Raw genomic sequence first — 16417 nt, 5'->3', positions numbered from 1 at the left:
GTTGTACAGAGCACCCCGGACCTGGTTATTGTTAACCTTAAAACAAATTGAGGATGTAATTTTAAAGGGTGCTGTGGTGGGAGAAAAAGTCCAGGAGTTGAGAGTGTAAGGTGATGAGATGAAGTGAAGTGTTGGGAGATGGGAAAGTAAGTAGGCAAGGTGAGAATCTGTACAAGAAATGGAAAGGAGTGATGGTTAATGTATAAGAACTTCCATCCATGATGTAAATACAGTGGTGTGAAAAACTATTTGCCCCCTTCCTGATTTCTTATTCTTTTGCATGTTTGTCACACAAAATGTTTCTGATCATCAAACACATTTAACCATTAGTCAAATATAACACAAGTAAACACAAAATGCAGTTTGTAAATGGTGGTTTTTATTATTTAGGGAGAAAAAAAAATCCAAACCTACATGGCCCTGTGTGAAAAAGTAATTGCCCCCTGAACCTAATAACTTGTTGGGCCACCCTTAGCAGCAATAACTGCAATCAAGTGTTTGCGATAACTTGCAATGAGTCTTTTACAGCGCTCTGGAGGAATTTTGGTCCACTCATCTTTGCAAAATTGTTGTAATTCAGCTTTATTTGAGGGTTTTCTAGCATGAACCGCCTTTTTAAGGTCATGCCATAGCATCTCAATTGGATTCAGGTCAGGACTTTGACTAGGCCACTCCAAAGTCTTCATTTTGTTTTTCTTCAGCCATTCAGAGGTGGATTTGCTGGTGAGTTTTGGGTCATTGTCCTGTTGCAGCACCCAAGATCACTTCAGCTTGAGTTGACGAACAGATGGCCGGACATTCTCCTTCAGGATTTTTTGGTAGACAGTAGAATTCATGGTTCCATCTATCACAGCAAGCCTTCCAGGTCCTGAAGCAGCAAAACAACCACAGACCATCACACTACCACCACCATATTTTACTGTTGGTATGATGTTCTTTTTCTGAAATGCTGTGTTCCTTTTACGCCAGATGTAACGGGACATTTGCCTTCCAAAAAGTTCAACTTTTGACTCATCAGTCCACAAGGTATTTTCCCAAAAGTCTTGGCAATCATTGAGATGTTTCTTAGCAAAATTGAGACGAGCCCTAATGTTCTTTTTGCTTAACAGTGGTTTGCGTCTTGGAAATCTGCCATGCAGGCTGTTTTTGCCCAGTCTCTTTCTTATGGTGGAGTCGTGAACACTGACCTTAATTGAGGCAAGTGAGGCCTGCAGTTCTTTAGACGTTGTCCTGGGGTCTTTTGTGACCTCTCGGATGAGTCGTCTCTGCACTCTTGGGGTAATTTTGGTCGGCCGGCCACTCCTGGGAAGGTTCACCACTGTTCCATGTTTTTGCCATTTGTGGATAATGGCTCTCACTGTGGTTCGCTGGAGTCCCAAAGCTTTAGAAATGGCTTTATAACCTTTACCAGACTGATAGATCTCAATTACTTCTGTTCTCATTTGTTCCTGAATTTCTTTGGATCTTGGCATGATGTCTAGCTTTTGAGGTGCTTTTGGTCTACTTCTCTGTGTCAGGCAGCTCCTATTTAAGTGATTTCTTGATTGAAACAGGTGTGGCAGTAATCAGGCCTGGGGGTGGCTACGGAAATTGAACTCAGGTGTGATACACCACAGTTAGGTTATTTTTTAATAAGGGGGCAATTACTTTTTCACACAGGGCCATGTAGGTTTGGATTTTTTTTTCTCCCTAAATAATAAACACCATCATTTAAAAACTGCATTTTGTGTTTACTTGTGTTATATTTGACTAATAGTTAAATGTGTTTGATGATCAGAAACATTTTGTGTGACAAACATGCAAAAGAATAAGAAATCAGGAAGGGGACAAATAGTTTTTCACACCACTGTAGATGTGGACTTAATAAGTAATGTGTTTGAAAATATAGTTTGATACTCAAGCATTGGTTCTCGACAATAGCTGGCTGAGATATGCAATTTTTAAATGAAGTTTCCCTAAAACTGATTGAGAAAGAAAGAAGTAAATGACTGGTATAACACTGAGTACTGCTGATATCCCTTGTCTAGAGTAGTGAGGAATTACAGCATATTAAAATGGACACATCTACTCTCTGATTACTGTTAAGATAAAATGAAGAGTCTAGGCAGTGCTCAGTATTTTGATTCCAGCCTTGTTCCTCAACTTTTCATTTTATAGTGTTCACTATGTTCAAATTTTTCTTTGATTGCCCACTTTATCCCGTTGATGCCCAAAGACTGCTGAAGACATCCACAGCAACACTGAGCACAAAACGTGAATGAGGTGCTAGTCCATCACAGGGTACACTCATACTCACACACTCACACTCTCTTTTGCAAGGCAAGTTTATGGTCGTCAGTTAAACTCATACAGCAATCTTCATGATGTAAGAGGACAACTGGAGTATAACGAAAACAAAACATCTGGACCCATCATTTTGCCACTTCAGATTCACAAATGCCCATTAAATTCTGCTCACTTGATACTAGTAGTATTGTTACATGTACAGAGTGCAGTGAATTCTTACTTGGATGTCCAACCAATGTGCAACAGATCCTTTTGTAGTGTATCCAGCTTTAATTGCATCATGATGTTGTTGTCAAATTCCATGTTTTTTTAAAGCCTTCTCTATACTATAGGATTTAGTGTTCAGACATTATATAAAATACTGTGATGGACAATATGTGCACATGGAGCTCAACAGAGAATGTAAATTATTCTTTTTGGCAGAAGAGCACACACTTCAGCCCTTACATGACTTGTGGTTGAAGGAAATGTCAAATTAGACAACTGTGGCTGTTAATCTTGTCACCAAAGATTGTCAGATTACACTAGAAATCACAGGGTGTACTGCCTGACGTCGCTAGTACCCGCATGAAGGTTTTACAGGTATGGTGAATTGAGGTGCAATCTCAGCAATGTTTTCTTTTTTCCTCTATTGTGTTACGTAAAACATGCAACATCAGACAGAAACGTCACTTTTTTCTGTATGACAGGTCTAAAACACCCTTGTTCCTCATTCTTCATAACTGCACTATATACATCATACTTCCAGCTGGGTGCTCATTGATTGTCAGCTCTCATGCACACAGAGCCCACCTCTACAGCTAAAGACAAAATCAAATCTACAAGGGACGTTCAAAAAGTTTCCACAATTTTCTTTTAACTCCATTAAGAATTTCAAAAACAAGTGACACCACTTTTCTACATACCGTAGTCACCTTCATTTGCAATGCAATTTTCTTATCGTCATACCAACTTTTTAATGCTCAATTACCACTCCTCCTACCTTCACCGCTTCCAATGAAAATATGTAAGTGCAGAAACGTTTTGAACGTCCCTCGTATTTGATTGTGGTGGGGTGAGTCGTAAACTGTTTGAATTGATACTCTTGATATGTCACACCACAAGACTGATGGTCATGGCAGCATGAGAGCCTTCAATTAAGTCTGTGACTGAAAATTGCTGAAAAAGTCACGTAGTATGACATGGCCGTTAAAGTTGTTGGAAAAATCAATTCCCCAAAATATAAGTTCATGCTGTAGTCTTGTTTGCTTTGTTAACTGCCTTACAGAGATTTTTAATGTATAAATGACTATATTAAAGAATGATTAAATCGCTATGACAGATAATAACGGATGGACTCCCTAGTTATAGATCAACTTAGAGCACTTCCCTCATTTGTCTCTATAAAATGTGTGCCCTGATATTCTGTATAATTTTCTTTTTGATAAATAGGAAGGGAGTTCTTCGTGGGACTGTCATCGCGGACCAATCACAAAGGAGCGGAAGCGGTAGCTGATACATTCCGGGTGAGTGAAGTTTGGGGACAGAGTTTTACTTTCATTTAGGACTTTCAATAATAATAAAATGATTTGTTGTTCATGTTTATTTGATACAGCTCCATACCAGACAAACCAGCAGTAATATTCTGTTTTGGGTATCTCTAGCTATTGTGCACTTCTTTTTAGGACCTAGATGCTGCATACCCTGACTTACATCATTTTGAGTAAATAGGGGTGATTTCATGAAGGTGTTTGACATCACTTTATTAGAACAAATGCCTCTTTATTCCACACGTCCTTCTCATCCCAATTTTTACATCATAGGGTGTAACAACTGCAGGGGGCGTGCCAGCCACCCAACCCGACACAGACAGACGCTAGAGGCACACTGATAAAAACAAAGATGTTTTTTTATTTTTCTTCACCATGTGGGAAACGCCTTTCTTGTTTCCCACAGGCACAACTCAGTCCCACCAACACAAAACCACATAATATAATAAATTCTCTTCTCTTTCTCCTGTACTCCTCCTTGGCAAGCTTCGTCCATCTTCCACCTGACTCTGGCTCACTGAGTACTGTCCACTGGTCCCTTACATAAGGCACCCAGAAGTGCTTCTGGGTGTGGCGGAAGAACCACCCATACTGGTTCAGGAACAGCTGCAGCGCCCCCTGGCGGCACTCCCAGATCCCAACAGGGCTCCGTCTCCCATGAAGCCCTATGGGAGTCTGACGTACGGCTGCCATCCAGGGGGGTTGTCATCTAGTGTTTCGGGGGAGGTAGTGTTCTGTCCACACTATCTCCCCTGGTCCCTCCATAGCAGAGGTGTCCTGGCCGGGCAAGGCCCCGGCCATCTATGACAAGAGTTAAAGAGAGATTGGTCCTATCCTAGCATCAGTGAACACCAGGCAGGAAGCAACCCTGGATGAATCATCACTCATCACCAACCACTCTCATATACATACTGTGTTTACACACTTTCAGTCCCACTCACTCACATGCTGTCCAGCCTGCACATCTGCGAGATTTCAATGAAAAGGGGAGTACCTGAGGGCATGGAAACAGGTGTAAACTCCTTAGAGATAGTGAACAACTTGGGGATCAAACCTTAGGTTTTTTTAGATCACCAGAAATTGTATTTAGGACTGAAGCCAGGAAGCACTTTGGGAATCTGGAACAAACTACCAAGACATGAAGTTGGAGCAGAAACCTTGGCATCCTTTAAGAAGTGTCTAGATGAGATATTAGGACAGCTTAACTATTAGCTATGCAATCAATCTTAATGGACTGAATGGTCTCCTCTCGTTTCCAATTTTTTTTATGTTCTTATGTTCTAAACCATGATCATTGAGCTCTGCCCTTGTGATTTTAACATGGCACAGTGAAACACAGGCCTGTTTTCTTCTCCTAAAATATGTCTGCATTAAAGACACATACTGGTAAGTGGAAACTTTTAATGCATCCCAGCTTTTCAGCCAATAATTGGGATCAGAACATTTATTCTTGTGTTGCCTTTCTTAGAGTATAAAATGGAGCTGCCTTAACACAGAGGTTCTGATAAGGCTCACAGATGTCGTGCCAAATTAATGGGTAGCTGTCATCTAAGTCAGGGCTAGCTGAACATTATAAATAGAGTGTTCTCTGCTTATACTGCAGCAAGCAACATTAAATATCGGCTCCACTCAAATTCCTTTATCTATTGCTAAAAAAAATATTCCAATTGTATTCTGCTCATTAAACAATTCTTCCCCTATATAATTTTATAATTATAACTATGAATTATTGCCTTGTTCTATTGTACAAATGCTCATTGCAAACTGAATAATCATAAGCTTATGTGAGGCAATGTGGGAATACAATTAGATGTCTTTACAGCTGTACACCCATCTGGACAATTTTATACAAAATATTCCATTACAGATTAATCAGTTTTTCTGGTGAGCAGAATAAATCCCAGCAGTGAGCAAGACAGGACCCACCCAAGGCTTATACACTCCCACCCTAACTCACACTGCTCCAAATTAGAGCCAGCAGTCAACCTAAGACGGTGTGTTGAAACATTAGGGAATTGGAACTGCCTGAAGAAGGCCAGATGAACGCAGAATAACACCCAAAGTTCTTTAACTAGCCAAAAAACTAAATGAGGGTCTAAGTGGAAGTCACGCAGTGACATTTCACAAACTGAGGCTATTGATAAGTAATGTTTGTAGTAAAGCAGTGTTTCTTTATCAGTAGGTCTCAATAAACCGCACTCCATTGAGTCTTTGGAAAGACTTGCACAATGATGATTTGTTCATTTGCTAACTTTCACAATGGTCTTTTGTTCACTCTTTGATTATTCATAGCAGATATTAATATAGTCAGATGGAAAAGCTTGAATCGTTCAGTTTAATATCATCTATCCACTGATTTTCAGCTTTAAGGTCACAAACCCTATGCCATGGAGTATTGAGTGGAAGGCATGACCTAAAACTGGACCACCAGGCACACTCACACGTGCAGCCACACTTGTTCATTTCATGTAAATTCAGAGTAACCATTACCCTAACAGACAGCTTTGAAATGTGAGGAGGTCTGAGCTGTTGATGTAACATTAAAACAGACACAGGGGGGGATATTCAAACACTTCTCTGACCCTCTTAGATTCAAACCCAATCTCCTGGAACTGTGAACCAACCACATGAATCACTGCACAACCAAGCCGCCTGTAATTTGATATCATACTAAGAAATGAGTACGATAAAAATTTGTTTAAATTATCCTTTGTGATTCATTCCTTTCTCATTCTTTAAGGACTTTGTATATGGATTATATGGACTTGCCCTTTCCTGTTTGGGAAGAATAATAAAAAAGAATATCTGTGGGCAAGACAGCTGGCTGTTAAAAACAAACAAAAAAAGACGGCCATTCTTGCACTTTAGCTCCCTCGTGTGACAAAATTTGATATTGTTTTAAGAACCAATTCAATTCTAAAGTTTCTGACTTTCAAGAGATAGATAGATAGATAGATAGATAGATAGATAGATAGATAGATAGATAGATAGATAGATAGATATGCGTTGGAGGTATATTTGGACAAAATTTAAAAAGATAAATACACAAGTGAATAAATAATGTAGAATGTCTCAATAAATAAATAATAATGTGAATTGTGAGTATAAATAGTTAAATGTGCAACAAGATATATTTTATTATATCTCAGCCACATTTCCAGCAGGCTGCTAATCAAGAATTTGGAATTTCTTGAATTTAAGTAGGTGCTTTATATTGTAGTGGGCAACTTTTTCTTACACTCGTATCTAATGAGCACTGCCACAACTTTGAGCATGCACATGACGACAGGATTTTCAATGTCAAACAAAGCGCAATATGCCCTCTCTGCAGATGATTTGCCCATCAAAAAATGAGTGCTCACTGGAACCTGCCCTCTCATCTTTGATGAGCGAAAGTGACATTTGATTGTGTATTTCATGTTAATTTGGTGTCACTAAAATAAACAAATGAAGAAATAATTAAATACATGCATAAATAAGCAATACAAAATTATTTATAATCACATTTCATGTTATTATTATTTATTTATTACCACATTTCACAGTACTTTTGTTTATTTGTGTATTTATTTAATTATGTCCAAAATATTCATCCATATCAAGGGACCTTACAGATTCATAATATTAGAAAAATTCAGAACAGGAGGAACATTTTCCTTTATTCAATTTACTTGAAATTGTATTTACTTGTGTGATTTTCTGTCGTTTATCTGCATCTCAGCTGTGAGATGTTCAGCTTCCTTAATAATCACATTTATATACTTGAACTGAGGGTTTTACAGTAGTATAATCAGGCAAATAGCTACGCCTTTGGACAACGCAACCTATAAGCACTCCTATGGGTCCATCACACCAGAGACTAACTCTTCTATTTATTGATCCACTTAGGATTTTGCTGTCTCAACTGTATCAGTTCATGGCTCCACACACCTCAAGAACCTTTGCAGCATGGCAGGCTCGGACACCATTGTTATTGGCAGCAGTGATGGTGCCAAAAAAGCTTTGAAGGTGAGTGCCTGTCCTTCATATGGAAGTTGTTTTGTAAAATCACTCTTAAAGCAGAGAGCTGACAAGGATAGCTGAAAGTATCCTGACACTGAATGCCTTTGTTTTGAATAGAAATTGAATGTGAAAGTTATATTTTTTTCTTAGGCCTGAATAACGATCCAGTGAAAACTATAATAGAAATTCTTTTAAATTGCTTCATATGATTGCACTTCATTAGTCACTGAGCATATGAGAATGAATTTTGTGCACATCTACACAAAGTGAGATGAATCTGGATGTATGATGTTGAATGCACTAGAAAGTCCACAAACAGTACCATGCTACCATGTTTGCTCAGAGGAGAGTAAGTGCCATTCAGCAGACAGATGACAGTGTCATTCATCCCTTTGTAGTCCTGATAAGCAAAGTGCAGTGCTGTTCTGACCAGGGATTGCAAGTGAGACAATATTAGCCTTCCCAAGGTCTTCATAATGTGTGAGGCCAGAGCCTTTCAATAGTCATTTAAGACTTTTTAACTGCACTATCTTGGGCACTGGTACCCCACAAGATGTTTTCCATACAGCTGGAACCCTCTAGGATTAGACTGAAGATACATGAAAAACTGCACACAGCTAGCTGCCGGTGCACTCCATCAGTACCTTAGGATTAATACCATCAGGTCCAGCAGTTCTGTATTGACTGGATGAATGGCATTGTGTAGTTTAAGGATATTCTACAAGAATAAAACAGTGTAAAGTAAAAGAATAGCACATTTTATCTAAGAAAATTATGTAGCATTGTGTATTTAGTAACAATGGTCAGTGGTAACCAGACATTTCTGGACTGAAATTCCATTCTGTAGCCCAGTATCACAAAAGAACTTGAAATTATGAATATGAATGTCTTCTTAAAAGACAATGCGTCCTTCATTCCTTGTCTTTAAATGGTTTATTAATGTTCTTACCCGTGCTCAGTCCTTTTCTGCATCTACACTCTTTGCTCACCATTCACACATTGGCAAAACTTAAATCAGACTTCAGCTCTTAAGGGTAGGGGTAGAAGGTAGCAGGTACAACATTCTAGTGCCTGGTGTAGCTCCTTTTTGCATCCAAAACAGGTTGAATTCTTCTTATGTGTGGATTCAGCAAGTTGGTGGAAGCATTCTTTGTGTTTATCGGTGTGCACTGGCTTTATGACATCATCTAGTTCCTTCAAATCTTTGGCAGCAATTTTGTTTTGCAAACTTTCTTCCCCACCTTTTGCAACACAAATTCTATTGGATTAAAATTTGGGCATTGTGCTGGTCAATGGAGTAAACTGAAGTCACCTTCATGTCTTTACAACCAGCTTGAACTGACACAGGGAAATACACTGTTAGAGGGATCAGTATGGAAAAGGGTAGATGCTAAAGGGATGCACATGGGTTGCCAAACACGGTTAGTTAAATTATGACATTCAAATGATGCCCAGGCATTGTGATGTACCAAGAGAACAATCCCCATACCATTACACGATTTCCCCTAGCCTGTACACAATGCAGGAATGATCCAAGGAGTTGTGCTGTTTACCCCAAATGATGACTCTACTATCTGTATGTCATAACAGAAATCATTATTCATCTGACCAAGTGACAATTTTCTCATCTTCTGTGGTCTGGTTTTGGTATATCACACTCTCTGTAGCCTCATTTTCTTATTCATAACACAAATAACTATTTTGCTACTGTAGCCCCTCCACAAAGTCTGACACATTGTGTGTGAGGAACTGCCCTTCTACACACCACCACTGTAAAGAGCTGTTATCTGTGGTTGTCATATCGCATTCAGTGTCACTTAAGTCATATGTCTTGACTAGGCTAACATTTGGTTGAATTGTGACTAAACCTGTTGACCTGCATGTCTGCATGCTGCACGTATATTGAGTCATGTCCACATGATTGATCCATTTGGAGGAGCAAGCAACTTCTGTTAGCAAGCATATGGGTCAAATGAAGTGTCCACTGAGTGTATAAAGTTCTTCTTACATGATGGTAAAGGTGTTCTGGATGGCTACTCCTAAATTATTATTTTTTAAGCATGAAGTACAACACATCACACAGTCCAATAAAAAATATTCCATGTACAACAGGGGTGTAGAACTCCAGTCCTGGAGGGCTTCAGTGGCTGCAGGTTTTCATTCTAACCATCTTCTTAATTAGTGACCAGTTTTTTCTGTCAATTAACTTCTTTTGCCTTTGTTTTAATTAACTCGACCCAGACACCTTAGTTGTTTCCTTTTCCTTAATTAGCAGCCAAACAATAATGAGACGAAAAACAAGCCACCACATGACCAGCTCACCTGTGCCCATCACACAATATCTGACAATAAAGAAAGGTGATGGTCTCTGCAAGGTTGATCTTTCAGGTCACTAAAACATCTTGATGGTGTTCTTAGAAAAAACAGAAAACCAACAGCTTGGGAAATGTCTGCTGTGGCAGATCAGAGTAGCAACAAGCCGTGAAATTAGGTAACGGGTTTAATTTACTGCAAGAATCGACTTCTCATTAAGAAACTGGTTGGAGTGAAATTGGCTGGAGTTTGAAGACCCAATTTAGCTGGTCATCTGTTGGCTCATTTCACATTTCATTTCTGCTTGGCTGTCATTTAATGAAGAAAAGAATCAATTCAGAGGACTGAATCCTTAAAAATGGGGCTATTAAAATGAAGGGAGAATAAGTTAATTACCAGTGAAACCTGGTCACTGATTAGAAAAAGGGTTCAAATAAAAACCTGCAGCCACTGCGGCCCTCCATGCCTGGAGTTTGACACCCATGGTGTGCAATAATATATTCTAAAAACAGTCCATAAAGCACAACATTCAACCCCCAACCTGACACCCTGTCTAAAGTGGTTTTTCATATCCAATTAAAAACAAATAAAAATATTCAGCTCAGGCTAGGCATGCTTATTTTACAATTACAATAATACATGTTTGCCAATGTCTGAATGAGAATGAGGTTTTTTTCAAATTTTTTGAGATAATATAAAAATCCCTTCTATGTGTACATCCTTAGAGAAGAAGATATGCCATGAGAGCCTGCAGCATGGCATGAATGGGAATACTCTGAAGTGTCTATTACAATCCATGTGCAATGTTTGGGCTGATATTAAACCATATGATATCTCAATAGACCAAAGTAACATTAAAAAGGTGTGTTTATTAACTAAAGAAGGAGTAATAACTGGAGGGAACACAATTGTGTAAAAACAACAAAATCTACACCTTCATGGTCCTACTAAAAATTAATAAATGGTCTATACCCTGTGGGATTGACTAGTCCTCTTATCCCCCGTCATATACACGTCTCCACTTTCCTCCATTAATAACTGCTCTCTTTTTCTCTAATCTGGCCCTCTATCCTCCTGTCATTTGAGCCCTTGTCATCAATTACCTCTCAACTCCATGCTTCATTTTCTGTGGATTAAGAGAGGCCTTTAAACCCTGGCCCATTATTTCTTCCAGATACATTGTGGATATTACTTGTTGGGTCTCAAGTAATGCAAGAAAGCCCTGGAGTCTTCCATAAGAAGTTATTCTTAACACCCCAAGGTACTCTTACACTTCCAAGTTTGGGCTAGCATAGACAATCTACATTGAACCCCAGAGGCATTTTTCTGGTGAGGCCCAGCCATAGGTGTTGTGTCTCCACACTGTCATTTACCAACTATTTAATTAAGGCTTCGTAAAGACCCATGCTTGTCCAGTAGTGCTCACTATTGTGCACACATAGAGTTACTCTGTGAGTTTCTTTTATAGCATTTAAACGTGGGGTTGTGCTTCTGCCTTACACATAATTAAAACGACTCACACATAATTTATTCTTGAATGTGCCTGATGCTTCCATGCACTTTCTCTTAAATGGCACAGTTTCCATTTGAGTGCATTATTTACTGCTTCTTCTCAACTATACTGATGCCCTTACTCACACAAGTACTTACTGCCATTTGCAATGTTCAGGGCTGAAAATACAACAAATAATCCAAGCTATGTGGCCAATTCAGCTGCAAGCAGCTACCCTTCTGATGGAAACCATACCACATGCACTTCAGAAGAGGTCATCTTCCTAAGGCTAAGCGTTTTCTGGCCTGGCCAGTGCTTGGATAGGAAGCCATCTAGGAAAAAGTTGGGTTGCTGCTAGAAGAGATGTTGGTGAGTCAAGCAGGAGTACTTACCCTGTGGTCTGAATTTGAATCCAAATCCCCCAGTGCAGTGACGGGGACACTGTGCTGTAAAATGGCTCTGTCCTTTGGAAGAGGCATAAAACTGAGGTTTTGACTCTCTGTGGTCATGAAAGATCCCTGGGCATCCTTTGTAAAGAGCAGATGTCCCTGATGTCCAGGCTAAATTGCCCTCCATGGCCTAGTCATTCTGCACCCCCTATTCATCCCCTGTCTCTAATTGGCTATCTCTCTCACCACTTCACCACCTAATAGCTCATGTCTGGTGAGCGTACCGGCTCAAAAATGGCTGCTGTTGCATCATTGAAGTGAATGCTACACATTAGTGGTGGTTGAAGTGGCTCCCCACACTCTATGAAAAGTACTTTGAGTAGTGAGAAAAGCACTTGACACTGTCTGTTCAGATAGCTGTACTATTAAGAAGTGAAGCCATTATTATGCAGCAATACTTCTTTTTCTGAACTTCTCTGATCTGCTCAAATGTATAAAATGCCCTCTGATCTATAGCAACCCCAGTTCTTGCACTCAAGCTTCTTCAGGTTGATAAATGAATAAGCAATTATATCACATTTAAAATTGGATGCAACTATGAATATAAACTGGCTGGTCAAAGGTTCATAAAGTAAACCTGATGTTACTGAGTTTGACTGATTAGAGCCTACTTTAGACTGGCATTGATCAAAAACTGGCAAACTTTGCCATGTTCCTTAGAGTTCAGGTCAGGTAGATTTGGTGCACCATGACTGTATTTTTTTTTTTTTGTTACAACTCAGATTTTTCCCGATACGATATATGTCATTTTCTTTTAATTTCATATCTAATAAAACTTTAATTTTGGAATTTACACTTTTGCTTTTAAAATTTGACTTAATTGGTTAATATAATATATGGCTGAAGATTGGGGACAGCTGGTCTACGACGGTTATATGAACTTGCTGAACATCCCATTCCAAAAACCATGGGCATTAATATGGAGTTGGCCTCTGCTTCTAAAACAACCACAACTCTTCTTGTTAGGCTCTCCACAAGTTTTTGGGCTGTGTCTGTATGAATGTGTGCTCATTCAGCCAAAAAAGCATTTGTGAGATCAGGTGTTGGTGTTGAATGAGAAAACCTGGCTCACAATCGTCATTCCAGTTAATGTGTAATGTGTTCTGCTGAGGGCAGACCTATGTGGAGGTTACTCAAGTTCCTCCATGTTTTTATGGACCTAGCTTTGTACAGCGGGCACACTCCCGTTGGAACAGAAGGGTGCCTTCCCTGAACTGTTATAACAAAGTTGGAAGGGTAGAATTGTCTAAAATGTTTTTGCATGCTGTAGTATTAACAATACCCTCACCTGGGACCTGGGGCCTACACCCTGAAAAACAACCCTTGACCATCGTTCCTCCACCAAACTTCACAGTAAGCACTATGTCGTCCAGCAGGTAACATTCACCTGGCATCTACCAAACCCAGATTCATCCATCAGACTGCCTGGTAGTGAAGCATGATTCATCACTCCAGGGATCATATTTCCACTGCTTCAAAGTTCAATGGCTGAATGCTTTACACCACTCCAGTCACTTGGCATTGTGGTCTTACTCTTATGTGCAGCAGCTCAGCCATGGATACCCATATCATTAAGATCCTGTTGCACAGTTCTTGTGATAATGTTTGGAACTCTGTTATGAGTGATGTAACAGAGGGTAGGTGATTTTTTTTTGCATGATATGTCCTTCTACACTCAGTGGTCATACTCTGTGAATTTCCATGGTCTACCACTTTGAGGCTGAACTGTTGTTGCTCTTTGATGTTTCCACTTCAGAATAATAGCCTTCACAGTTGACCAGAGCACACCTAGCATTTGAGCATTTCATATACTGACTTGAGGCAAAGGTGGCATCCCATGTCAGTGCCATGTCTAAATTCAATGAGCTTTTCAGTATGACCCATTCTACCTAAAGTGTTTGTCAATGAGGATTGCATGACTATGTGCTTGATTTTATGCTCTGGTTAACAATAAATGCAGCTGAAACATCTAAACTTAATAATTTGGTGGACCATTACAGTCATGTCATGTTATTTTCTAACCTGTTTAATGCAGATTGTTGGAGGGGAGATGGAGGCTATCCCAGCCAGCATAAGGCAGTAACATATCCTGGACAAGGCACCAATCCATTGTAGGGTCACATAATGTATAAATAAAAAACCTCCAGCAGCAAATATTGAATATACCCCTTTATGTACAGTAGTTTTGCTTTTCTTTTTATAACCAGATGATGGAACAACTCACGGACCATCACTATGAAATCCTAACAGTCCCAGATGATGCCGCAGCCAACTGCATCTACGTCAAAGTGGGATCAAACAGCAACTATCTGTTGCACAGAAGTGCCGATGAGTGTCCAGAGAGTGCAACTGTAAGTCCGGAGACATTCACAGGCAATGAGGGGTCTTGTTTATTGAATCATCTCAAATATTAAGTTGAACTACAAAAAAATTGTTTTGTTGTATTATGGGGTATCAATACAGGAGCTGTCAATGTAAGTTAAAGAATGTTAGGATTAGCTGATGCTAATGGGGAGACAGAAATGACATTTATTTGGAAACATTTTTCAAAGCTGCTGTCTCAGTGCTCAGCACTCTTAAAGATTTCAGATAGAGCATGTTCATGCTTTATTTGTGCTTACCTAATGAAAATTTAATACTTAATGCACTCTCTTCCTCTTTTGCAGGCTTTCCAAAAGCTGCCTGACTACACCCTGGTGCCCACAGCCTGCAGTGAGGTCTCAAAGCTAGGAGGGACTTTGTCTTCCTGCTCTTTGCTTATCAATCGGAAGCTGGAACTGTAGTCAACTCCATCAAACTTGTTTTGAAAATTTTGTATTCAGTGGAAGGATGAAAAAGTCTCAGCCTTGTACTCCAATAAAAAAAGGGGGGGGGGGGGGGCAGGGATGTCCTAGGAGGTGGTGGTTAGAGGCATGACAATAGGTGCCAGTAGTCCAACCTGTGAAGTGTAAATTGTAACCCTGCCTCACACTTCTAAAATACCAGACTAAATACAATAGCATCCACTTTCCAAGTATGTCTGTCTTCTTCCTTCCCAGTGAGCCTTTCCCCCAAATTCACCTCATAACTTCAATTTTTAGAAGGAAGCGGCCTTTAAGCGGTTACTTTCTGGACAAACAACTCATTCAGTGTGGATGTCAGGGTACTTTTGGTGGTCACTGGTGTCCCTGTTTCCCAGTCTCTTGTACTCATTTAATGGTCTACTCATGGCCTTCCTGCCCTTGAAGTCTGAGAACCCCCTCCTTATTATCACCAAGCAGGTTGGAGCAAATTCAAGTTGTGTTCTTCTATTTCCCCCATGACAGCTCTTTCAAATGCCCTTGGGAATTAGGATTTGGAGTGGTCTTTACATTTATGGATGCTGCCACTCCCTGATATCTTTCTACGATAGCTAGTGTGTGTCATTTTTTTTAGTATTTGTCAGATCTTTCACTCATTTTCTTCCAACTTCACATCCCTTCTGGCTCTAGAAACCTCTTGTCAGCCAGGCCATCTGCTACACTTAGCTCCTGGACTACACTCCTGCTCCCAGACCTGCATATGAAGTGACAGATACATACAGTAGATACTGCACTCATCTGAATATAGTGTAAGTGTGAGATATGGTGTATGAGGTTAGCAACTCCAGTAGATCCGAGCCTAGTACAGTCTGCTGAAAGAAGTTCCCAGTGCAGTATATTTATGTGAAGTGATTAACCTGACACTTTCTAACATTCTTCTTTTTTAATCTTAGGCTATTTTAATTGAAATGATTGTAGGGTAGAATGGAGTGAGAATTGGGGGGAGTTGGGTGCCTTATGTGGGTAATGGAGTCCCAGCATCTCTTTTCTGCTTCCAATAAACAATGCTGCTTGATGTGCACAGCAAAGGCCTGGCATTACTAAGTGCATCAGACTGGTCCATGATGGCGGCCGTTGTCACCAAGGTTTAACAGAGGATTGTTAACTTGGGTCTTGACTGAGGTCACCATTTTGATTCCTATGAGGTGTGAATGAGTTCAAACAAAAATTATATTCATATTTTTGAAGTAGAGTTAAATTCTTTTCTAGAAACTACTGATATCTGAAAGGTATAAACTGAACCAATTTACCAAAAATGAAAATGCCAACTGAACCTTTTTTGTTTCATTTATTTCATGGTTTCAGTTCCCATCTTGAGTGATGCCTCTTCTTTGCTGGACTTATTTTTCCTTTTTTTTAAAACACGGATTAATATTGTTATAAAGAAACTATGAATTTTTTAAACATAAATAACTTCAATGTCTTTCTTTACTAATCGCACTGCAGTTATGAGTTTGTTATTGAAAAAAAAGCATATTAAAACTAAGCTGTGAATGAAAAAATGTA

At 39.5% G+C, this 16417-nt stretch overlaps 1 protein-coding gene across 2 annotated transcripts in view; it reads left to right on the top strand.

The window, feature by feature from the left end:
• The window catches only part of ddah2 (dimethylarginine dimethylaminohydrolase 2), a 69048-nt gene extending 52631 nt beyond the window's left edge, over nt 1-16417 (top strand). For both annotated transcript variants that reach the window (XM_028801154.2, XM_028801149.2), the window contains exons 4-7: nt 3718-3791; nt 7704-7823; nt 14279-14422; nt 14738-16417. In XM_028801154.2, coding sequence (XP_028656987.1) covers nt 3718-3791; nt 7704-7823; nt 14279-14422; nt 14738-14854 — 455 coding nt within the window. In that variant the 3' untranslated portion in view covers nt 14855-16417. The remainder of the gene's footprint in view (nt 1-3717; nt 3792-7703; nt 7824-14278; nt 14423-14737) is intronic.

This window comes from Erpetoichthys calabaricus, chromosome 1, assembly GCF_900747795.2.
Source record: "Erpetoichthys calabaricus chromosome 1, fErpCal1.3, whole genome shotgun sequence".
Classification (NCBI taxonomy): domain Eukaryota; kingdom Metazoa; phylum Chordata; class Cladistia; order Polypteriformes; family Polypteridae; genus Erpetoichthys; species Erpetoichthys calabaricus.
The sequence above is the reverse complement of the archived record's forward strand: the minus strand, read 5'-3'. Positions and strand labels throughout refer to the sequence as shown.